The 25863-nt window shown below is 36.5% G+C and overlaps 2 protein-coding genes across 2 annotated transcripts in view; one reads left to right on the top strand and one right to left on the bottom strand.

The window, feature by feature from the left end:
- Positions 1 to 5361: 5361 nt before the first annotated feature.
- LOC115418020 (cytochrome P450 27C1-like) lies at positions 5362 to 20529 on the top strand. Its single transcript, XM_030132308.1, has 9 exons — positions 5362 to 5586; positions 8972 to 9153; positions 9319 to 9518; positions 9615 to 9812; positions 11104 to 11267; positions 13443 to 13609; positions 14056 to 14137; positions 17566 to 17766; positions 20090 to 20529. The coding sequence occupies exons 1-9, from the start codon at positions 5362 to 5364 to the stop codon at positions 20219 to 20221; spliced, it is 1551 nt and encodes a 516-aa protein (XP_029988168.1). The 3' UTR covers positions 20222 to 20529.
- A 268-nt stretch (positions 20530 to 20797) lies between these two features.
- The window catches only part of LOC115418025 (cytochrome P450 2J6-like), a 7107-nt gene continuing 2041 nt past the window's right edge, over positions 20798 to 25863 (bottom strand). Inside the window, exons 4-9 of the mRNA XM_030132312.1 lie at positions 25761 to 25863; positions 24576 to 24749; positions 24358 to 24499; positions 22627 to 22814; positions 21358 to 21499; positions 20798 to 21270 (exon numbers count right to left, since the gene is read on the bottom strand). The exon at positions 25761 to 25863 is cut by the window's right edge and continues 58 nt beyond it. Of these exons, the coding sequence (XP_029988172.1) occupies positions 21095 to 21270; positions 21358 to 21499; positions 22627 to 22814; positions 24358 to 24499; positions 24576 to 24749; positions 25761 to 25863 (925 nt within the window). The 3' untranslated portion in view covers positions 20798 to 21094. The remainder of the gene's footprint in view (positions 21271 to 21357; positions 21500 to 22626; positions 22815 to 24357; positions 24500 to 24575; positions 24750 to 25760) is intronic.

Raw genomic sequence — 25863 nt, 5'->3', positions numbered from 1 at the left:
TGTGAATTATTCAATGGTTCCCACTCATCAACAGTTCCAATATGTGATTTATATGCAGTTATGTGATTCACCTGAAAATCCTGGCCACCAATGGGCTGAGCCGGTGTCCCTATGGCCTCCTTTACCATCTTGTATCAAGACACAAACACTGTTTTGTCTCTTCTCAGCTTTATGCAGAACACATTCCCATAAACATTAGTTAGCTGTGAACTCAAACACACAGAATAAGCGCCCTGTTGTCCTTCATGTGACTCTAATAAGACGTGCATTTCAAGACATTTTCCTAATACCAACATCTATGTTTTCTATTGTATATGTTTCACTGTTTTACTCAAGAAAAGATTAACCCATAAAGACCCAAACAGCCACTCCTGACCAAAATCATCTACTGGTCTAAAATGTTTCATAACTTCTAAGCCACTAAACCTATTAATACATGTAAATAATTGGTGTAAAATGCAATTTGTCATCTTTTCATGGCCATCGGATATCCTCCTGAGACCCAGCAATGCATTTTTGCCCTCTTTAGTGGACAAGATTTTCACAGCTTTACTTAAAGAAAAAAAAAAAAAACGCTGTCCACTGCAAAGGACATTCCTTAAAAAAAATGAAAAAGTAAATCTGGAAAACTGTTGAATCATGTTGTTTCAGATCAAGGCAATTGTTTCATGTAAAAAAGCCAAAACTTTAACCTTCCTGGGTCTGAGGAGGATATGACCCATTTGGACGTTCAGAGGCTCTGTAGTGAACATGGAAACACCATCATCTGTTTGATAAACGACAGTGGATGGAGACACTTGTGCTTACGTTCAGTTATTGATATCTTTGCTGAAAAAGTCCCTGTTAAATCAGTTTTTAAAAAAATATAATAAACCTCAACTTTAAACTCAGCTTTTTATGAACATCTACATGATCAGTAAATTCAATTTTGGAAAATACATGATTTTCACTGAAAAAATGCAAAATATAGAGGATAATATTAGAATCAATGGTGATAAATCACTTAAGAAAAGTTACAAAATTACAAAAATTAATTTGGGAAGTGCCACAAAAGTAGCTCTGGGTCTTTGTGGGCTAATGCAGAAATGTTGTTCTTTTGCTCAAGGATCTAACACGAAGCAGCTGCTGTACACCACATTATCACAATATACTTAATGGATTTTTTCAAGCTGTGGGAACCTAGAAACTAAAAAAGTTGTGCAACATAGTATGGACGCTGTTGTCTTCAGTTGGCTAGGTAAATGTGAGCTGCCTGGTGGGAAGTTGGGTGGGTCCTTTTTGTCCTGAAAATAGACTGTAAGGAGAATGCAGAGAGTAAAAAGCAGCGTTCCCCTGAGCCAAGGCACAGAAACATGATGCACAGTAATGTTGTGAAGTGAACTGGAAAAGGAGAAATGGACTGATGAGGATCATTCCTAGTTAAGACATGGGCTGGTACTCACAACACATGTAAATAGGATTATGTGTGTGTCCCTGAGTTAGAGCATTGACAACATACATAGGATTAATGACACAGAGCGTTTAGCACAGAGCTGTCAGCCATAAACACAGGGGATGATAGGACTGACTTATACAAACAGTTAAATGCAGCAGTTTTTATCCAACACTGAAGGGACTTATTACCCCACCCCCGAAGGGGAGGCAAGGGGTATTGTTTTTGGTTTGGTTTGTTTATTTGTTTGTTTGTTTGTTTGTTAACACAGCAAAACTATTGTTTCAATTCATATCAGATTTGGTTTATTGACTGCCAGTGACCCACAATAGATGTCATTACATTTTGGGAACAGTAGGTCAAAGTTCAAATTTTTAATGAATTTTTAACACCCCCCCCCCCCCTCTTACTTATAATAGGCGAAATTTCAAATGTCTGTAGCAACAAAACTATTAGTTGAATTCATACCAAATTGGGTTTATAGATTGCCAGTGACCCAGAATAGATGTGGTTACATTTTGGGAAAAGTAGGCTAAAGATCTAATTTTTTATGACTTTTTTAAAATCTTTTTTTCCTCCCATTTACTTAAAATGGGGGAAATTTCAAATGTCTGTAAAAACATCAATTTTGTTTCAATTTACTTCAAACTTGGCACACATATAGAAGCAATTGATTTGCTGACATCAGCACATGCATAGACAGGATAACATCAGCTGGATCGATGCCAAAATAAGCTACAATATGTGTAAGGGGCAGGGTTTGTTGTGCCTGGAGCCACATGTTAAATAAAGACAAGCCGAGGTGCGCACACACACACACACACACACACACACACACACACACACACACACACACTGTCCATTTTCCAGTGTTATATTTATGGCTGTTGATTTGGGTGATGTTTATCAGTCCTGTTGTGCAAAAGAGTTCTGTGGGTGGAGCTAATGCCACACTTGGTTTAGAGGTAGTATCATTATTTGAATAATAATAATAATAATAATAATAATAATAATAATAATAATAGAATTCATGGGTATCGTCCCAAGGGGTGCAGCCCATGGAAGATGTTAGGTTATAGTAGCAAGATTTATGAACATTGTATAAAGCATCTGGATGGTCTTTCATACAGTATGACAGTTTTTCTGTCACAATTCTCAGTACAGTTCAAAGTGCTGTTTTTTATTGCCCTTTTTCTGTTGGATAAGTACTGTTGTAACACTGTGATAATGATTTCCCCACTACAGTGACGTATCAAAGGCAAACAACAAAGAGTGCAGTAGCTTGAGACACAGAATCAAACTGTAAACAAGTGGTTTCAGGCACAACAAACCCCGCCCCTCACGTATTGTAGCTTATTTTGGCATCGATCCAGCTGATGTCTATACACACACACACACACACACACACACACACACACACACAGATGATGACCTTAGAAATTTCACCCATTATAAGTAAATGGGAGAGGAAAAAGATTTTAAAAAATTATTAAAAATTTGATCTTTAACCCACTTTTCCCCAAATGTAACCACATCTATTCTGGGTCACTGGTAATCTATAAATCCAATCTGGTATGAATTCAGTCAATAGTTTTTCTGCTAGAGTGTTAATAATCAAACAAACAAACCGAATCAAAAACAAGAATAATTGCCTTCCCTTTGGGGGGGGGGGGGGTGAGATAAAGTATCCAATCACAATATCTAAAATTCTTGTCGAAGGTAAAACACGTTAGCTTAATTCTCCATTGATGAAGAGCTGGTTTGCTTAGCTCCTTCCCAGTGAAGGGAGAAGTTAGGAGCTGCAGTACTGTTCTTATGAGGCCAAGAAAACACCAATGCTATCCTTAGAGACTCTGGAGCCTCAGAGCTCCACCTGTGCTGAAGAGAAAGAGCTGGTTGTCCCATAAGTCATTCCATGGTGTCATGACTTTGGTTCCATGTTAAGCCCACTCAAGACCAATACATACCCTATCAACAGTATACTGTAATTAATCAATGAAATACAGATCTATATCATGTTCTAGAAAATGGTATTATATCAGTAAATGTAGCTGCTCCTAAACTTTTTTCTTCTGGCTAGAGAACAGAACCACGCTCCGACCGATGATTGATGAATGGTTGGTTTATTTTCTCTTATTTCAGACAACAAACCACCGTGAAAAACTGAAATAATATAAACCATAACATATAATATCAAAATGTTGGCATCAAGAAGCATATTTAACACAATATTTAACATAAACGTCACATATAAATCTATATAAATATTAATTATAAGTAATCCATACTGTGTGTGCTCTCCATCCAAAAGTAAGGAGTAGCTCTTCTTAAACAGTGTGTTTTTCCCATAATTTCCAAAACAAAACTAAACTCTTTGTCCCTGCTAAAGCATCACATGACTAACCAAATACATCACATGACTACCATGAAGTGTACTTTTTCTCCACCAGCAGAGGTCATTAATTACCAAACAACCAAAAATGCATACAGATCAAATATTTAAACAAAGACACACATTTCAGTGACAGCTACAGTGAGAAAACAGTAATGTATTGTCAACTCGGCTGGCAGTATTTAACTGTTTTTCTACAAGACAAGTGCTGACAGTGTTAGAGATGTAGATATAGAAATATAGATTTTATTATAATCCCACAAGTTGAGAAAAGTTCCCTCAGTAGTATTGCACAAAACTTATAAATTGTCACTGTTTAATCTTGTAAAAGAACTGTTGCAAAGTGAAGTACACTGTGTGGACAAAAATATTGGGACACATCTATCTTTTCTAGTTTCATATTACATTGAACCCTCTATTGTGCATGGGAGGTGGAATGTGCTCCACCACAGGAGTCCAAAAATAGCCGTAAGAGGTTCAGGTCAGGGCTAAGGTCCACCTCATAGACTGCTCTCATTGTAGTGAGTTAGGATGCCTGAAGTCTGTTAAACTCAGATCAGACCTAAATATGTGAGTTTGAGTAGAAGGTGAGAGTTTGTGCTTATTACATCTGTGATTTAAGTCTAGGTTTAAGTATAGCGGCATTAACTTGGTATAGCCTACATAAGGTGACCAGATCCAAACAAACTGACCAAGAACAAGAACAGGACATGTTACCAATGCTTAGAGGTAGAGTTGGATTTACAGAAAAGATCTTTTATTTGTATTTTTTTTATTTAACCAGGAAGAAAATCCCACTGAGATTAAGAACCTCTTTTCCAAGGGAGTCCTGGCCAAGAGGCAGCACAGCACATAGTTATAACAGTTACAACATGCAATAATTTACAGGACCAGTCAACCTATGTGAAACACGAGGAAGTCATTGAGTTATTCTCTAGCACTCTGAGTTTGGATTTAAAAGCATTCAGAGAGATCAGTTCAGTCAGTTTCCAGTCTCTTAGCAGCATATTCCATGAGCAAGGAGCAGAGTAGAGTAGATCTATCTCTTTGTTGAATGTCAGAATGAAAAATAGTTATAGATCATTCCAATTATATATTGTCAATCAAAAAACGCGAAGTACATTTCTTCTTCACACTGTGGTATTTTCTCTTTCTGTTGCTGGAAATAAAAAAGAAGAAAGTTCAGTAAAAAGTCAGACTGTGCTTATTTTGTGCATTTTTTTTTTTTTTTTTAAATGAACGCACACAAATTCATATTTCCTTTAGTTCATTTTCTTTAATTTGTAGTGAATAATCAAACATTACATTGTAAATAAGACATCCTTTCCATATATGGGATCAAATCAAGATGCAGTCCAAAACTAACTGGAACATTTGGTCATATTTAGTTATCCAGTGAACAGATGACTTACTTATTCCTGATCCTAGTCAATCTGGCTTGTATGGGTTAAAAACTCTGCGAGAAATGGCCCCTCCCTGCTGAGCCAGTCTCTCAGATGTAACTGGAGGCCTGTGTATTTGTTATTCTGCCTTCGTCATGGCTGCGTGGCTGTCCCGGAGTGTAATGCAAAGAAATGGCAGCTGGTTGCTGAGTACACGCCCTACCTCCGTGGCCCAGATCTGGTTCAGGGGGGCATCAGGGGCCCTTTCTGCCCTTCAAGACAAGCCTCGAACAGTCAAGGACCTCCCACATGTCAGCTCCTGGGAGCTGATTTACAGATTGGTGTTCCAGGGCTTCTACAAGCGCATGCATGAGCTCCAGGTACGTCATGTAGTGCATGGGTCTGATGATGCAAATTCACACAGTGACACTTGCTTTTGTAATTGTGCTAAAAAATGTGCTCGATATGCATTCCAACAAGCCCTAATGGAGTTAATCTAATCTAACAAGAAGAAGGTTGAGCCGTATGTGTGTGTAACTGCCCTCAGCAGAAAGCACAGGAAAAAGTCATGCTGGTTGCATTACCTTTGTTGCCATAGTAACCTCCAGATAACACCAGCTAGTCTCAGCTTACTTTCCAACAGAGAGGATTGTTTTCCCTCTCAGCCTGGGGCTGGACTCAAAAAGGTTCCTACTGCTGACCAATTCTAAGAAAGTTAGAGAACTATGAATGAAGTTGTGCAAAGTTAGGGGCAAATCCTGGGAAACAAAATGCACTGTAGTTATTGACAAGACATCTTAACCCTTCAGAGATCTATGTAAATGAAAAACTGTTGGTTCTTGGGAGAGAATGAAGAACTTTTGAAAAGGACAGAGAAATTATTTTGTTAACAGTAAAAAACATGAAACCTAAGTTAAATCAACACAAAGTAATCCAAAATACAACCAAAATTCTAAAAAAAAAAGTTGCAAACCTTCGTAAAATGTAAATGAAACTCAGAATACAATTACTTACATACTCATACTACTTGATACATGATGAGATGCTACTGTTTGTTCACAATCAGTTTAAGAAGTGTCTGTACAGAAGGAAGTGTCAGTATTTGGATGTATAATAGATTTATCTTCAGACATCCATGACCAGACTGACTCTTCATTCTGTCCAGTCACATGTATCCTACACAGTGTCACATTGACATGTAAATGTTTAACTTTATAGCCTAGATATATTATATTCAACTTCCACTGAACTTTGCATACTATACTGTACCACTGGGAACATAACCCAGAGGCCATGGTTAAGGGTCATGTGACATTACTGACCAATCAGTGTTTGCAAAACACATGCCATTTGAAATACAATTCAAGATACCAACATCAACATGTTGTATATAAAAAATTAGAAGGACAGGACTGCACTGTCTCCTTAAGCATATTTTTAACATTTTAACAACACAGGTTCTTATTACTTTGTATCTGATGTATTTCTGGTGTTATCAACCAACAACACTCGTCTAAAGAATGTGTTCCACCTAAAAACAGGACTGACCACATTCACATCTTTGTTTAACTCAGACTTTTTCTTTATCACTGTTAAACTACGGCTCCTTGAAGTTTTTAGGCTCAGTTGGAACCTCACAGGTACATTTCAATAATTATATTTCATGTTCATTTTGAAGTTTCACAAGGGGAAGTTTAAGACACTGATGGACAAGTTGGTTTTAAAAGTGTTGTTTTGCCTTTTTTGGTGTGGACTAAAAGTACATGAAGAGGAAATGGAAACACTTAGTTTGAATCAGTTCAAATATCACATGATCAGCTGATCAACTTGTCTGGTAGTACAACAGGTACTGTGGACTGATGAGGTTAAATTATCCCTCCTCTCACTCAGCAGCAGAATGCTTCACTACGTGACCTGTTCCAGAAGCAGATCTACAGGGATGGCACAGGGTCACAGCTGCCACTCCTGAAAAAACACTTTATCACCCCAGTTTATCACAATTTGATTTATTAGAAGTTGAATGACGGGTGTTCGCAACTTTATCTTCACCCAGTGGCAATTAGGATAGACGACAGGTCATAAACAGACTTTATCTTGATAACAAGACAGGAACAGCCTGGTGGTGTCTGCAGTGGTGTCAGCTTTCACTATTATAGCTAGAAAAGCACTCGCAGAGCGCAGACCTCCACCAAGGCAGATCACCCCCCCCACACCCCATCACCACCAGAATTTAATCATTTGTTCCTTGTGCCAGTATCAACATGTCCTGAAAATGTCATTCAAATCAGTCCATAACTTTTTGAGTTATCTTGCTAACAGACAGACAGACAGACAGACAGACAGACAGACAGACCCCATTGAAAACATAACCTTGACTGTTACTCTCAGTAATTACAACAAGGTAATTACAGAACAGTGACAGAAAAGGTTACATCTGCACATAATGGAAATACCCATGTAAAGTCCAAATTCCTCAAATATGTATCAGTATCAGTCCAGTCGTTAGTGGAGCCTCCTTTGTTACATTCCACCATTGTTTTAAATAAAAGGTAACTCACTCAAAAATGAGGCCAACATGGAAGTATGTTACTGTTGTAAAACTGCTAAAGGCCACTGGGATTGGACCCATTCATTTGACTCCCAGGACAACAGGAAGTGTTCAGTGTCTTTAAACCTTTCTCTTCTTCATTCTTTTCCAGGACTTCATCTAGACCCGTCCTGACAGTTGTGCTTAATTGGTTTCACTAATAAGACTTTAAACTGACTTTATTTTACACTACGTTTGATGAAGTTTACTGTTTTATCAAATCAGTATGCTGGTGCTGAGCATTAGTCCACCCATGACTCAGTGAGCTCCCATGTTTCTGCCTCTTATGTCCAAATACGGTCACTTCTCATTCAAAAAGCCAACATGGTGATGGCCAGATTACAAAGTACTGGCTTCAAAAGAGAAGTTCAGAAACAAATGACTGATGTCACAGTTCCTCTGTCCACTAATTAGACACAGTCTATGGTTATTAATTAATCATGTTTGAGGGACAAATGAAACCTGATTGAGTAATAATAATAATAATAATAATAATAATAATAATAATAATAATAATGATAATAATAATGATAATAATAGATTTTATTTATATAGCGCTGTTTTGTAGAAAGATTTCACAAAGTGCTTTACGATAAAATCAAGAGTAAAATACATAGGCAGTAAAAACACACAGTTACCTACACAGACACAGGCATAAAAATATCAAACCAAATGGTCATGAAACCCACCTTTAACTAAAAGTCTGTCTAAACCAGAAGGTCTTCAGTTACTTTTTAAAACACAGCTATTCAGTGGTGCTTCTGATGGTCTCCTTATTATCTGGGGCTAACATCTCCTGTCCTTCAGACAAACATACAAGTGTGTTTATGGCTACATTCTGCTGCCCCCCACCACCACCACCACTGTCACTACATAATACAGTTTAGTTCATTTGCTCCACAGTACTTTGTAAAAATGCATATCACTCACATTTTTTTCTTTTCTTTTCAAAAGTGTACTTGTTTGACATTTTGGAAACTCAGCTTCTATGTGGAATACAATCCCACATGTGCTTTTGTGTCCAGTCCTATAATCATACCCACACATTTCAGACAGTGATATCTTCATTTTTAACCACTCATTTCATTTGACAAGGTAAATATTCAATGCTTGCAAAACATACAGCAGACAATCCCTGTTTACTAATCTGTATAAAATTCCCTTTTGCCTGTTATCAGCTCTATGAGAAGCAGCTCTACGGGTCCATATACAGAGATGGGTTGAAAGCAGTGGCAGTGAACACACCCAAGCTGCTGGAGGAGCTCATGAGGAACGAAGAGAAATTCCCCCGTCGAGGAGACATGTCCTTGTGGACAGAATATCGAGATATGAGAGGATTTGGCTATGGACCTTTCACAGTGTAAGACAGCAGATTTCCACTTACACTAAAATGCTGTGCAGTGTGCAGGCAAAGACATGTCATGTGAGATTTACAGGATATTTGTGGTGTTCATTCTGGCACTGGCATAAATTTTCTTGGTTTAACCTCTGTATTATTCTGTTGCCCTTGTATTTCTGTTTGCAGGGAGGGGGAGAAATGGTACAACATGAGGACAGTGTTGAACAAACGTATGTTACATCCAAAGGAGTCTGTCCAGTACGGAGGAGTCATCAATGAAGTGGTTACAGACTTCACCAACAGGATCTACTACCTCCGTCAGTCTAGTCTGACTGGAGATCTGGTGACTGACATCGCCAATGAGCTCTATCGATTTTCACTGGAAGGTTTGTTTGTTTTTTACACACAGTTACAGATAAGTCATGTGGTTCTATGGTTACTGGAAAGAACACACATTTACAAATGTTCACTCTGCCACTCAGGTATTGCCTCCATACTGTTTGAGACAAGGATTGGGTGTTTGGAAAAGGAAATACCTACAGGTACTCAAGAGTTTATTAATGCCATAGTCCAGATGTTCTCCAACAGTATGGCTGTGGTGGTGACGCCCAAGTGGAGCCGAGGCCTGCTCCCATACTGGGGACGCTACATTGCTGGATGGGAGGGCATCTTCACGTTTGGTGAGTGTTACAGAGAAGTGTGATTAGATGACTGTTGAGCTGTAGATAAACTGGTATTTGGATTTTGTCTCCTATGGACCAACCTGTTTTTCCATTGCCTATAGTATACATAGGCTGTTTTAGCAAGAACAAGAAAAGAGCCACAGTAAAATTATTCTTATTGTTTTTATTGTTGTTGCTGTTATTATAGTTTACATATGTATATTACTTATTACTTATATATTGTTGTTATGACTACTGTTTCTGTTATCACTTTATAAATAACTTTTATTCTGTGATTATTAAACTATATATAAATACATATTGTGCATATTATAATATTATATTTAATGTTGTCAAAGATTAACATTTTTAATCAGGTTAATCACAGAGTTGCTGTGGATTAATTTCTATGATTAATCATGATTAAATATAATTAATTTTTAATCTATATTAATTGTGTTTCATTTTGCATGAGCAAACAGACTCAAGAAAGAAGAGAATATATATGCACTTAATGTGTTTATTAAACACCTTCAACAGTTTCAACAAAACAACTTGAAACAACTGTTCCATCTTGGGGTTTTTTTGTCCTCATATTTCCATCCAGAGGGCCAACGTGCTGTTTAGTGTCTTTCATCTTTGTCAGTTGGTTCTGCTGCCTGTTACCAGATCAACTGCCCGTTTGTTCATGTGCAGTGCTAACTTTACTTGGACAAACTGCCCCAGATGTGTTGGCAGAGTCATTCTGCTCTGCAGATGGATAAATTACCTTAACATTTTCAATCAGATTAATCATGATGATGGATTAATCCACATCAACACGTTAATTTTGACAGCCTAATTATGTTATAATATTATAACATAATAAGTTATTATTATTTATTATTATTACTACTACTCTATTTTTACTACTTGGCTACTTGTTGTTTCTACCAGTGCTTTCCAAAGTGCAACTGCAATTTTTCACTCTTGTTTTTTATAGTTAATGTTTTGTTACTTTCTTGTGGTATTACTTGTGTGTATATCTGGTGTTGTGCTGCTATTGGAACCTCAGTTTCCTGAGGGCTGTGCTCAAAGGATCAATAAAGTTCAATCTAATCTAATCTAATCTAATCTAATCTAAGTGGCCCAGTTTGTTTCTTTTTACTAAATAATCTAAAGATACCTTTTAAAGTAATAATATTACACATAGTTCACCGATTATATGTGTCTATTCATTTAAACATGTATGCACTATTTAATCTTATGACTTGAAGTTACTTTGAGTAGATATGATGGATATTAAAGGGCTTTCTCTCTCATCCTGCAGCTAAGAAGTTGATTGACAAGAAGATGGAGGAGATTCAACAGCGCATTGATAACAATCAGGATGTGGAGGGGGAATACCTAACATACCTCCTCTCAAGAACTCAGATGAGCATTAAAGATGTATATGGAAGCATCGCTGAACTTCTTCTAGCAGGAGTGGACACGGTAAATATGACAAATTACCCATTTAAAGGAGTAATTTTAGCCTTTTTAAATGGAATTATGCATTTAAAACATTTCCCTGTGGTCTACATGAACTGTAAATGCTATGCTTGGGTCTGAATTCTTCATTAATTCAACTCCTCAGGTACATCTTCAACTCTATTTCTGAGTAATGACACCAGAAAGGTCGTTTTGAGCGCTGGCCCTTTAAATGCACATGACCCCACCCCCTCCAGGTTGTTTACTGTGCACTCTGTCCCGTTCAGCCACTTCTGTTCATTAATGCAACCAACAACTGAACATTTTAGGTAATCGGCTCGACGTTTGGACATATTTTCAGTTTTTTCTACAACCACTGCTGCTGACAAACATTTATGTCGTACTCGGAGAAATGTTTGTCAGAAGTCTTGACCTTATGTGTGCAAATGTCATGACGTAAGTAGTTTTAAAATGAAAAAAATTAAGAAGGAATTAAAACAGGTTGTAGAAATCCACTCAGTTTTTGCCCAAATTAATATAAGGACAGCTTTGCAGCATCTGGAGAGTTCAAATCCAAACTTTTTGAACTGTTAGGGCCCAAATACACAAATAAATGTACCAAAGACTAATAAAAGTGGGTTTAGCAAAATATGACCCCTTCAAATTACCAATTTCATGGAGAAAATGTTGTACACACAACTCTTCTAGATATATATTCAACAGAACTGGATATGGCAACCTTCCTAAAAAGCAGACAAAAATACAGAGTGGTGACAAAATAAAGGAAAAAGCAGCAAGTGCCTTTGTAAGGTTTCTCATGAATTAGTGCTCTTTGTGTTGGTACCTCTTCTGTGATCACTTGTGTTTGTTCATCTGTCTGCGGGGTCACTCAAAAACTACTGCGCTGATTTTCATGACGTTTGTTAGAAGGGTAGTGTCAACTTTTGGTAGTGTCAATTTTTTTTGCTTAATTCAATATTTTTTGGCTTAATTCAAGCAAAAAAAATCTGCCAATGGAACAAGTGAAAATTATCTTGGTAAGATTTCTTGAAATAACATTTTCAAGATCTATTGTCTAAAAATAAGTACTTATGTCTCACTTACAAGTTACTCTTTAGGTGATTATGTCTTATTTTAAGTGTGATGAGATATTTTGACTAGAAATGAGAAAAATATGCTTGGTAAGATTTTGTTTTTTGCGGTGTACCATAACACTGGTGTTTAAGAAGTGGATGGAGCAACAGTGCTACATTTGAGGCAGTTCCCAAATGACTTTTTCTCCATTTTTAATCTTTCATAAGCGATTTATCACCATTTATTGTAATATCATCCTCTTTATTTTGCGTTTTTTTTTTTTTTTTAATCTGGTATTTTTTCTATATTTAATTTAGTGATTATGTATATGTTCATAAAAGCTCAGTGTAAATTCAAAGGCTATTATATCAGAAACAATCCTTTACATTGTGTGACATGGTAGATGAACCACAGAAACCATCAGCTTGAGCGCAGTCTTGAAGTTATGCAACTTAACCTATAAAGACCCAGATGTACTTTTATGTCATTTCCCAAATGAATTTTTATCTCTATTTAACCTTTTTTAATCAATTTATCACCATTTGTTATAATATTATCCTCTACATTTCTCATTTTTTCACTGTAAATTATGTATTTTCTTTAATATAATTTCCTATATTTAATTTAAATACTCATGAAAACTCAAAGTAAATTTAAAGGTTAGTATGTCAAAACAGAGAAAACTGCAGAAAAAGTGACTTTTTCAGCAAATATATCATTAACTGAACATAAACATAAAGTGTCTCCATCCACTGTCATTAATCAGACTCCATAGGTTTTACTGGTGAATTAATGTTGTAGAAGATGACGGTGTTTCCATGGTAACTACAGAGCCTCTGAACACCCAAATGGGTCATATCTGACGACCCTGAAAAGATTACAAACTGTATTTCACACCAATTAAGTTCATGTATTGATAGGATTAGTGGATCAACAGGTATTAAACTGTTTAGATCAGTAGATGCTTTTGGTCAACTGCAGATGTTTGGGTCTTAATGGGTTAAGACAGAAATTGCATAGATAATAAAACAGCTCATTTATCTTCCTTTTCAGTTCTTCCTTGTGTACATGTTTGCATTACATCTCACTGCTTCTTCACTCACTGGTATTTTCTCTTCTGTGAAGACATCAAACACCGTCACATGGGCTTTGTACCTGCTGTCCAAGTACCCTCAGATCCAGGACAGACTATATGAAGAAATATCTGCACAGATAGCAGCTGACCAGATCCCCTCTGCTGAGGAGGTGACACGTCTGCCATATTTAAGGGCTACTGTTAAGGAAGTATTGAGGTGAGAGATTAGAATGCTTATAGTGGTATGAAAGCTTCACTTAGAACATGACAGAAAATGTGGACTACGTTTAGGAGTCCACTTATTTTTCTTGACATATTGTAAAAAAGTATAATGCAGCTCAGTGAAAGAGTTCATAAAAGTAATGAGATAGTGGCTGTTTACTAAATATCAGATGACATTATGTATATATTTGTATATATTTGTTTTTAAGAGGAGATGTACAATTTAATCTGTGTTTTATCAGTTTTACAAAAATACATACATTTTAAATTTAGAGATGATCCTGATATGTTCAAATACAGTGATTACTGATGCTGAATGCACATCTTACCAGCCTTTGTTTCACTGATTCTCGAGGTTCCTTGCAACAATCAGCAACAGCTACTAACATAATGAATGAATGAATGAATGAATGAATGAATGAATGAATGTGTGCTTTGCAGGCTTTACCCAGTGGTTCCTATGAATGCAAGAGTCCTCACAGAAAAGGATGTTGTTATTGGTGGATACCATTTTTCCAAGAAGGTAAGTCTGTATTTTATACTTAGTTTTGGGCTTATTTTGTTTGTCCTTATATTATAGAGTCATTCTGATCAAAGAAAAAAAAAAACTCTTTACTGTCTACATCAAAGGTGTCAAACATGCGGCCCGGGGGCCAAAACCGGCCTAACACAGGGTCCAAATCTGGCCCATGGGATGAATTTGTGAAATGCAAAAATTACACTGAAGATATTAACAATCAAGGATATTAAAATCATTTTTGGTCAATTCAATCTAAAGTGGGTCAGACCAGTAAAATACTACCATAATAACCTTCAAATAATGAAAACTGGTATTTTTTCTTTGTTTTAGTGTAAAAAAAAAAAAGTTAAATTACACAAACATGTTTACATTTACAGACTTGCCTTTTACAACAAATGTGAATAACCTTATTTTTCTTAAGAATTTTCAGGGTGTTTATATTTGTTCAAGTTGTTCATGTGATGTTCAAGTACAGTTCGTAGATGTAAACATTTTCATGATGGAATCTTACTGTTTTCACTCAAAAACACAGAGAAAACTTTGGAGTTGACATTATTCATAAGTTCTTATCATATTATATTATTTTGCAAGTCCGGTCCACTTTAGATCATATTAGGCTGTATGTGGCCCCTGAGCTAACATGAGTTTGACACCCCTGATCTACATGATCATGTTTAAATAGTGTATGTATTTGGTATTGTTTTTGGAATTTTGTTATCTTGCTATTGAGGCAGATTCCCACATTCTCCCTTCTGTGCATCATGGGAACTCACTCCATTAAAAAAAAAAAAAGTCATCAGTATTGTTTTGATCCCATTTCAGTTATGACATTGACTACACATATGATCATCAAACATCTTCAGTGTCTCTGAACAGATGATGTAACAATGACACCATGCAAACTTTGATATGTGTTCCTTTCAAATTGAAGAACATCATATGTGTAGTTGATTTTATGATTGAAACAGCATCAAAACAAACAAACAAAAAAAGTTTTGTCTCTTGCTATTGACCACCATTCATATTTTTCACAGAGTTAAATCCTATAAGGCTTTTCTATATCTTTTTTTATTGCTACCATTAGTTATAATAATTTTAAAAAGCTAAAATTAAAGTTTCTGTTTCATGGTTGAGCAGGATGTTATTGATGTAGCTAATTCCATTACCAAGGCTACGTTCAGATAGCAGGTCTTAATGCACAATTCGGATTTTTTTTGTGAAATCCGATTTTTTGTGTGCTCGTTCATATTACAAATGAAATGCGACTTCTATCAGTTCTCAGTATGAACTGAATGCGACCCTGAAGCAACCCACAGGAGTAAAAGAGGTCCTGACATAATACATGACTGCACGCACTGTGTTTATGGAAGTACATATGGAGGCATCTCATATCTACATGTATGTGGTACTGATAAAGTTTCTCTACAACCGAAGTCAGCACCATTACAGTCAAATCATTTTAAGTAGAAGATTAAAAAAGAGGAGAGCCAGGTTTTTTGCTCTGGCCTTTAGTGGTGCAATGGCTGCTACGTCTGTAAAATGCAGTATGTGGATGCAGAATCGGAGTCAGGAGTGGTGGGATAGTGATTTTAGCGGCTTCAATGACACAGACTTCATTCATAATTTTTAAATGACAAGAAGAACATTTAAATATATCTGTGACCGCCTCTCCTTAACACTCTCACGACAAGAAACTCATCTCCGGTGACCTATATCTGTTCGCAAGCATGTTGCAATCGGGCTGTGCTGGCATTTCAGTGATGTAAAGGTCGGATAAATGCGACCTGGCTGTTCAGACTGACGTCGCATTGCAAAATATCTGATGTGTAGCGGATTTAGGACCACATATGAAAGTGGCCTGGGTTGGATTTGAAAAAATCAGATTTGTGCCATTCAAACCTGTTAAAGGTCAAATACAGGTCAAATAGCAGCAAAAAACTGGATTTGGGCAACATTTGACAGCAGTCTGAACGTAGTTTAAGTCACTGTAATGTGGTGTTTCCTACACAGAGGGCTCAGGTCCCTCACATCTAAGTTCTTCAGTATCAGTCTTTTGATCATCTACAGCAGGGGTGGCCAACCCTGGTCCTGGTGAACCACTATCCTGCATGTTTTAGATGTATCAATCTTCCAACGTACCTGATTCAAATAATAATAATAATAATAATAATAATAATAATAATAATAATAATAATAATAATAATAATAATAGCTTTATTTATATAGCACCTTTTAAAAACAAAGTTTACAAAGTGCTTTTGACAGACAAGTAAAGGGCACAACAGCAGGATACAAGATGTAAGTAAAAACACTAAAACAGAAGCAACACAATAGGAGAGATGTGTACAACAATGCAGAAACATGACACTTTGAATAAATTAAATGAATCGGAATAAAGAGGGCAGGGATAATGTAACATGATGCTGTCAAATCAATGCAAAAATAAATGAGTGAGATAAAACAACATCATGTATGAGAATATAAACCAACAATCAAACAGTATAAGATTCAAATTTTAAAAAATAAATAAATAAAAAATAAATAAATTAAAAATTTTGAATTAAAATTAAAAGGGACAGACATCACATAAAAGACACAGCAGCTAGGCTTCTCGGGTCATCCGGTCTCAGGGGCAGGTACAGGGGTTGGACAAAATAATGGAAACACCTTAAAAGAATCAACAACATATAATTTAATATGGTGTAGATCCACCTTTTGCAGCAATTACAGCCTCAATTCTCCAAGGTATTGATTCATACAACTTGTGAATTGTTTCCAAAGGAATTTTAAGCCATTCTTCAGTTAGAATACCCTCCAACTCTTTTAGAGACGATGGCGGTGGAAATCGACGTCTTACTTGAATCTCTAAAACTGACCATAAATGCTCAACAATGTTGAGGTCTGGGGACTGTGCCGGCCATACGAGATGCTCAACTTCATTAGAATGTTCCTCATGCCATTCTTTAACAGTTCTAGCTGTATGGATTGGGGCATTATCATCTTGAGGTGAAGGTGTTTCCATTATTTTGTCCAACCCCTGTATATCTGTGTGTCGTCCGCGTAGCAGTGAAAGGAAATGTTGTGAGGCTTAAAAATCTCACCAAATTTTTTATCTCACCGATTTTAATGATAAGCCTATCATTAAGTTCTGCAGAAGCCTAGTAACGACTGTCAGGTGTGTTGGAAGAGGGAAACATCTAAAACATGCAGGATAGTGGCTCTCCAGGACCAGGGTTGGCCACCCCTGATCTACAGCTACAATATTAGACCCTGAAGTAGTTATTGTTTGTCTGTTATTGTTGTCAGATTCCACCACATGACAGACTCCAACATAAACTTAATATAAACCCATGACCACACATCTCACACAGACAACCTTTAAGAAAGCATCAAATAACAATATCAGCCTCCCTTATCTGTTGTCTCTCCAGACCACTTTCACACTGTGCCATTATGCCATCAGTCATGATGAAGACACCTTCCCAGATCCATTCACATTCAAGCCAGAGAGGTGGCTCCGGGACAATCATGACAGGCCAAATCCCTTTGGTTCAATCCCATTTGGCTTTGGGGTGAGAGGCTGTGTCGGCCGCCGGATCGCTGAGCTTGAAATGTTTATGGTCCTGTTTCGGGTAAGTGATATAAGGGGAAAATAATCCATGTAACTTCTATTGAGTGCAGACAGTCTGTTGTCAATCATGATGCTAGGAGTTGTGAAATACACAGCTTGGCCAAAAAACATTCACCATCTGCATTTGACCCATAAAGACACAGTGTTACATTTGTGGCGGTTCCCAAATGAATTTTTCTCCATATTTAACCTTTCTTAAGCTATTCATCACCATTTTTTGTAATATCATCCTCTTTCTTTTGCATTTTTTTCAGTGAAAATCAGATATTTTTTCTATATTTAATTCACAGATCATGTAGACCAGGGATGTCAAACTCATTTTAGTTTAGGGGCCATATTCAGCTAAATTTGATCTGCAGTGGGCCGGACCAGAAAAATAATAACAGAATAACCTATAAATAATGACAACTCCAAATTTTTGTTTTTGTTTTTAGTGTAAAAACAATGTTAAATTATGAAAATACTTACTTTTATAAACTATCCCCCCAAAAAAAGAAAAAACTGAAATTTAAATTAAAAAAAAAAAAACGTAAGAAAATTAAGTGCAATTTTAACAATATTATTCCTCAACTTCTCATTTCTCCATGTGCATTATGGATCAGATCTACAAAGACACTAAACACTGAGGAACAGGCAGAAAAGAGTTCAAACTGGGCTGAATTTTCTACAGACATTTCAGGTTCTTCATATTTGTTCAGGTTATTCACATTGTAGTGTTACAGGATAGTTTGTAAATGTAAATATTTTCATAATTTAATGTTATTTTTTGCACTAAAACAAATGAAAAAAATTAAGTTGTTAATTCTAGATTTTTTTTTGGTTAATTCAAGATTTTTTTACTTGATTGAAGATTTTTTTTTGGGCCTAATTCAAGATTTTTTTTACTTAATTGAAGATTTTTTATTTTTTTTTTGGCTTGATTCAAGTTTTTTTTTTTTACTTAATTGAAGATTTTTTTTTTTTTACTTAATTGAAGATTTTTTTGGGCTTACTTCAAGATTTTTGCTAAATTTCAGATTTTTTTTTGGCTTAATTCAAGATTTTTTTACTTAATTGAAGATTTTTTTTTGGCTTAATTCAAGATTTTTTCCTTAATTCAAGCAAAAATTTTTTTTTTGCTTAATTCAATTCAAGACTGAGGAATTTTTGCACTTGGCAAAAACATCCCAGGGGCCGAACTGGACCCTTTGGCGGGCCACATTTGGCCCCCGGGCCGTATGTTTGACACCCCTGATGGAGACGTTCATAAAAGCTCAGAGTAAATTCAAAGGCTGTTATATCAGAAACACACAAAACTAAAGAAAAAGTGACTTTTTCAGTAGAATACATCATTAACTGATCATAAACCAAGTGTGTCCATCCACTGTCATTTATCAAACTCCATGGGTTTTACTGGTGAATCAATGTTGTAGAAGATGACGGTGTTTCCACGTTCACAACGCAGCATCTGAACGTCCAAATGGGTCATATCTGATGACCATGAAAAAATGAAAAACTGCATTTTACACCAGTTATTTACATGTATTGATAGAATTAGTTGAACCGGTATTAAACATTTTAGATGAGCAGAGGATTTTGGTCAGCGGTGGATATTTGGATCTTTATGGGTTAATTAAGCAAATACCTAAAGTCCATCCATTAGATATTTACTGCAGTACCAAATATGTTTCAGCTGCAACAAGTTCTTTAACTATAACTGATGCAGTATCTTCTCATTTCTTAAACAACCATCAGTTTGATAGAGAACATAAAGATCGGACTGTGTTTCGAAGTAAAAAGTCATGTGGTCTGATGAGTCCAGGAAGTAAATGTTGTGACATTGTATAAGTTTAGTGAAACGACGCCTCGGTGAATGCATCCCAGAGTCAAAACTAAAGGCAGTCCAACAAAATATATGACCTCTGAAGGAGTTATTATAATGACATTTGAAGATGACCTCAACAGGGGGCAGTAAGTAGTGCAGTTGTGTACCAGAAAGTACCCCCAAAGTCATCACCCCTCACTGAATGAACCCAATCACTGACTGAAAAAAAGGGAAGCTTATTATTTACAGTACATCTAGTTAAAAAGGTAATTCTGTCTGTATGAATGACTCCTTTTACACAACACTGCCATTTTAAGTCATATAAACATCCAAACATTGTCTAGTACAACTTCAAATATACAATAAAAACCAGTGCAAAACAAAGTATCAGAATCATATTGGCAACAATCACAGAAAATATTTTTTGTGTGTATTAAAAACAGTTATGAGAGATCTGTGTGGTCAAGGTCTTACTGAATCAATGATTTCACTCAACCTTCTATTTTCCTTTTTCTTCCAGCTCATCAGGCTATTTGAAATCAAACCCGATCCCACAACGGGAGACCTGAAAAGCCTCAACCGAACTGTTCTGATACCAGACCGACCACTGAACCTACACTTTGTGGACAGAGGATTTAGAAATGCAGCTTGACCTGTGTTTGCACGTCAATTTAAATGTACATTCATATGAACAATTAATGAAAAAGTTCAATCTTTTGTAAATAATGTCTAATGTATTTGAAGGAGACAGCAGGTTTAGAGCCTTTTGTAATATACAGTATATATAGTATATGTAAAATCCATATGAGTTAGCTTATATGTATTTTTTGTAAAGACGTCGCACCATGCAGCAGTATCATAAAATATTGTAAAAAATGAGTCAAGTAATCAATGTAATCATTTACCACAAGCTTCTAAGTTTTTAATTAAAGGCAAAACAACCATCAGGTTGATACAGAATGATTGGACTGTGTTTCAGTGGGAAAAGGTCATGTGGTCTGATGAGTCCAGACCATAGATGGAATTATGGGGTGTACTGGAGGGGTCTGTACTGACCCAGACCGCCCCCCCCAGAGGGACAAAAATATCAGTTTTGCGGGGGAGTCTTAGACTTAAACTTAGACAAACTTTGAAGTGAAGATGAAGTGATTACCCATCATGCCTAGTTCTTAGAGTACAAGCCTGAAAAGCAAGAATTAAGAAACCAAAAGAAACTTCAAGATTTGCCTCTACAATAACATTTATTTGATCGATAAGCAAGGATTCAACAGAGAACATTTGTACAAGTTAACAAAGAGGAAAGAAAAAAACAATGGATTACAACCACATATTGTGTGATTTTGTATTAGTATTTCTTTCCTGCTACTTTTTTGCACCAAACAACTATAACACACAACAATTTCTCCTGGGATTAAAGAAGTATTCTGATTGTGATTTTGTGTGCCTCAGCTCCAGTCATGCCTTACAGTAGATGTTTATTCGGGTTTACTTTAACAGATATCTCAGAGGGAACAGGCTCTTGTCTTCAGCGGGCCTTGGCATAGATCTCAAATGGGTGTGGTGTACGTGTTGCTCCAGTGATTCCTTCTGTTCTCAGCTCAACTCCGTCCAGAGTGGAGAAATTAAACTTCTGCAACAAACTTACAAAAAACAAGAACAGCTCCATTCTCGCCAGGCCCTCACCAAGACATGCACGCTTCCCTGTAAACAAAACAAGCACATTAGAATCTTCATCATAGTCTTCTGCAGCTGCACTTTCATTTTTTTCTTACAAGATGTGAAAGTCACCTGCAGAAAAAGGTAAAAATGCATCTCTCCTCACAAACTTTCCCTCTGCATCGAGGAAGTGTTCAGGATTGAAGGTGTTAGGAGTCTCCCATTCAGACTTGTCAAACAGCACAGATGTTAGATTCGGCATCACAGACGTACCCTGTGAATAACAACACACTATTACTGCGTCAGTGTTGAAATGGTGGACAATAAATGCAACACAAAATGTGGATACAGCATAAAAGAGTGCATCCTCTCCATGATTGTGAGAGAAAACCAAACCTACTGATGGACTAATTGTTATGGGCCAGACCAGGGATGTCAAACTCATTTTTGTGTATGTATGTATGTATGTATGTATGTATGTATGTATGTATGTATGTATGTATGTATGTATGTATGTATGATGTATGTATGTATGTATGTATGTATGTATGTATTTATTTATTTATTTATTTTCATCAGTTCTTTATTAGCTCTTAGTCAGGGATGTACAGTTAATAGATGAGCAGGAGAGATCTGAATTAATTTGATACCACAATATTATATTCCACATTCACACTCATGCATTTGTAAGATTTTGCAAACTGTCAAGATCAGAAATCACATGATGAGTCCAACTCATTTTAGTTGAGATGACACATTCAGCCCAATATGATCTGAAGTGGGCCAGACCAGTAAAATAATAACAGTGAAAAACTAAAATTACATTATGAAAATGTTTACATCTACAAAATTTCCTTAAAAATCTGAATAACATGAACAACCTGAAGTGTCTTAGGAAAAATAAGTGCAATTTTAACAATATTATGCTCAGTGTATCCTTTACACGTACATTACAACTTACACATCACAGTGCATCTACAAATACACAAAACATTCATTAACAGGCAAAATATTGGTAAAATTGCACTGACTTCTCTCAAGACATTTCAGGTTGTACATATTTGTTTCAGATTATTCACATTTTTTGTAAAAAGCATAGTTTGCAAATATAAATATTTTCATGTAATTTAGCTTTTTTTACATTAAAAAAAGAGAAAAATTTGCAGCTGTCATTATTTATAGATAATTATGTTATTATTTTACTGGTCTGACCCACTTTAAATCATAATGGTCTGATTGTGACCCCTGAACAAAAATAATTACGACATCCTTGATAGTTAATGTCTTCAGTGTCATTTTTGCATTTCACAAATTCATCCCACAGGCCGGAGTGGACCCTTCGGCGGGCCAGTTTTGGTCCGTGGGCCGTATGTTTGACACCTGTGGGCTAGAAACATTTACCTTGGGAATAAAGTAACCTCCTAGTATTGTGTCCTTGGCTGCCTTTCTGAGTCCATTGAGAGGAACGATGTTTCCCATCCTCTGCATCTCATGGATGACTGCATCGGTGTAGGGTAAGTCCGGCTTGTCTGCCATAGTGGGTGGGCGGTTCTGTCCCATCACTCTGTCTATCTCTGCATGGACTTTGTCTGTTATGTCAAAAAGAAAAAGAAAATCAACACAAACCCACAGATCAAGACTGAGTCATTTCATCTGTGGTCAGAGATGGGCCTGAAGAACATCTGAAACCATAAATACTTGCGCATTTTGGCAGTTTATAGAGTCTTCTATTTTATACATTGCACATAAAGGTGCATGTCGAAATATGAAGAAAAAGCTTATTTCTTTGTTCAACCCCAGGTGGTTATATCTCTTATTTTGAGGACTTTAGATCCACGACTGTAAAGACAGTTTAATTCACCATAATGTACATGTGCAATTAAGTAGTAGTTGTAATTAAAAATGTACAAACAAGACTTCACACACTTGAGCAGTAGAAATGAGGGAAAGAAGTCTGATTTTCTTTGCAGTGTAAGTAAATTTATATGCACTAATTAAGAATCCATTGTATATCTGAAATGTATTGTCTAATCTATATTATAAAAGCCAAGTGGCCTCTGTATGTGTGTGCGTGTGTCTCGGGATTCACAAAAAATCCGGAAAGAGCCGACAGTTGCAGTTTATTGCACTTATGGATTTTTGGTTAAAAAAGACAGTGAAAATGGCAAGTAGATAGGATCAATATTTGGGGAGATATTAGTCATTTTAGAATACAATAGCCTTACAATCACATTGCTATACCCACAATGCTTTTGTGATGACTGCTAGACAAATGTGGTACAGCATGCACTAATACACTACAACATAATAACTACCACGTCTAAAGGTCAATGCACTAGTCTGTAATAAATGAACAGATGATGTGTGATCTGTGGATGATGTGGGGGTTTCAGTCACTGAGTCGTTTTGTGTTTTCCACTGATGTGTAAGAGGTTAGTCATGTTTCACCAGACTGTGGTTATGTTAATTGTTCTACAGTTTGCTTTTACTATAGTTCCAACCTGGAAATAAAATGTGTTAAGCATAAAAAGTATCTAAAACATACAGATTAATCTCTTATTGGTCCTTGTGATGACTACACAAAACTATAGACCAGTTAATGTAAAATAAAGATTCCAGGATAAAAACAAAAAAAAAACAAAACAACGAAACAAAACAAAAACTCATACGTACTGTAGCTTATTTAGGGGTCGATCCAGCTTATGTCATGTCTATGCATGTGCTGATGTCAGCATATCAATTGCATCTATATATAAGCCAAGTGTGAAGTAAATTGAAACAAAATTGATGTTTTTATAGACATTTGAAATTTTGCCCATTATAAGTAAATGGGGAAATTTTTTATGAGACTTATTCTGGGTGACCGGCAATCTATAAACCCAATTTGGTATGAATTCAACCAATAGTTTTGTTGCTAAAGTGTTAACAAACAAAGAAACAAAGCAAACCAAAAACAATACCCCTTGCCTTCCCTTCAGGGGGCGGGGTACAAAACATGAAACTAACTAATTTGACCATCTCTGATCCTGACGTTAAACTCAGATACTAAACTTCACTTTAGTGTCATTGTCTCATCATTCTCTCCCTGGAGTTCGTCTGTTCTGTCTCTTCCAGTTTTATCTGGACACTCACCCTGGATGTGTGGGTTCTTGATGAGGTAGATGAGACCCCACTGGAGAGTCTTTGAAGTGGTTTCACTGCCTGCCAGGAACAGATCCAGACAACACAGAGCCAGGTTACCTTCATCAAAGCCCAGTTCCTGGTTCCTGTTGAGCTGTCGGGCAGAAGAAGGACAGATAAGGGGCTCATTCCAGTCAGTTATTTAAAGTGAAGTCGTGTGTAAACCATACTTTCTCCTCTATGAGGAAGGTGTCGATGTAATCCTGTGGGTTACTGTGGTCCAGGTCCAACTTGTGCCGCTCTATCTCTTCCCTGATACATGCTTCTAAAGATTTGGCGTGTCTAAAAATGCCATTGTGAGGCCCGGGCAGGTGTTTCATCAGGACTGGGAAGGCATCGTAGAGCTGTTTGGAGAGAAAGTCAGACTTCATTAGTGTTCACTGTATTAAGACTAACACATGTATGGAAGTGGCTTTGTGTCAGATAGTACAGGGTGGGGAAGCAAAATTTACAATATTTTGAGGCAGGGATTGAAAGACAGTGTATGACCAATTAGTTTATTGAAAGTCATGAGAATTTATTTGCCACAAGAAAATTTACATTATAGAAAATGTTTTTATTCTATGTGTCGTCCTTCTTTCTCAATAACTGCCTTCACACGCTTCCTGAAACTTGTGCAAGTGTTCCTCAAATATTGGGGTGACAACTTCTCCCATTCTTCTTTAATAGTATCTTCCAGACTTTCTCGTAATAGTTTTGCTCATAGTCATTCTCTTCTTTACATTATAAACAGTCTTTATGGACACTCCAACTATTTTTGAAATCTCCTTTGGTGTGACGAGTGCATTCAGCAAATCACACACTCTTTGACGTTTGCTTTCCTGATTACTCATATGGGCAAAAGTTTCTGAAAAGGTATGGATAATAGTGTTAGGTATGATTATGACATCAATATATGTTTGGTTTCAAAACATTTGACGTAGTGCCTGCTGAGAAAAAACAACTAAATGTTCATTGTAAATTTTGCTTCCCCACCCTGTAGATTAGGTAGAAATCATTCAATAAAGTATGAAAATTGGCACACAGGTACATTTTCTTATGTCCTTTCATATAAACGTAGGACACATGTAATTCGACACCTCTGGTGGCAGCCATTTTGATTTTCAAGATAGCCGCCATCGAACAAGTAAATTACTATTATCTCAGCTCCCAGAAAGAATAAATGCATGATTTAAGAGGCTAAACCTATGTTCTCTGGCCTAAGGAATTCAATTAATGCAGAGAAATGAATGCAGTTTCTATTTTATTGGATATTGCACAAATGTACCTGCCAATTTTTATGCTTTATTTACATTTTGAATGATTCCAGCAAATTTTCACTTAATCTACTATAGTACGAGCTGGTTTATTCTTACAAAAGCCCAGACGGAGCCTTCCAGGTAGGCCAGTGCATTCAGATCCTGCAGCATCCTCTGGAAGCGGGGGTCACTGTAGTCAAATCTCCTCCCAAACACAATC

This window comes from Sphaeramia orbicularis, chromosome 4 (genome assembly GCF_902148855.1).
Source record: "Sphaeramia orbicularis chromosome 4, fSphaOr1.1, whole genome shotgun sequence".
Classification (NCBI taxonomy): Eukaryota; Metazoa; Chordata; class Actinopteri; order Kurtiformes; family Apogonidae; genus Sphaeramia; species Sphaeramia orbicularis.
Note: the sequence above shows the minus strand (reverse complement) of the source record. Positions and strands in the feature narration are given on the sequence as shown.

Coding starts and splice junctions, on each gene's coding strand:
- LOC115418020 (XM_030132308.1), top strand. CDS start 5,362: ATGGCTGCGTGGCTGTCCCGGAGTGTAATGCAAAGAAATGGCAGCTGG. Junction 9,519..9,614: donor CTATCGATTTTCACTGGAAG/GTTTGTTTGTTT, acceptor TCTGCCACTCAG/GTATTGCCTCCATACTGTTT. Junction 14,138..17,565: donor GATACCATTTTTCCAAGAAG/GTAAGTCTGTAT, acceptor TTGTCTCTCCAG/ACCACTTTCACACTGTGCCA.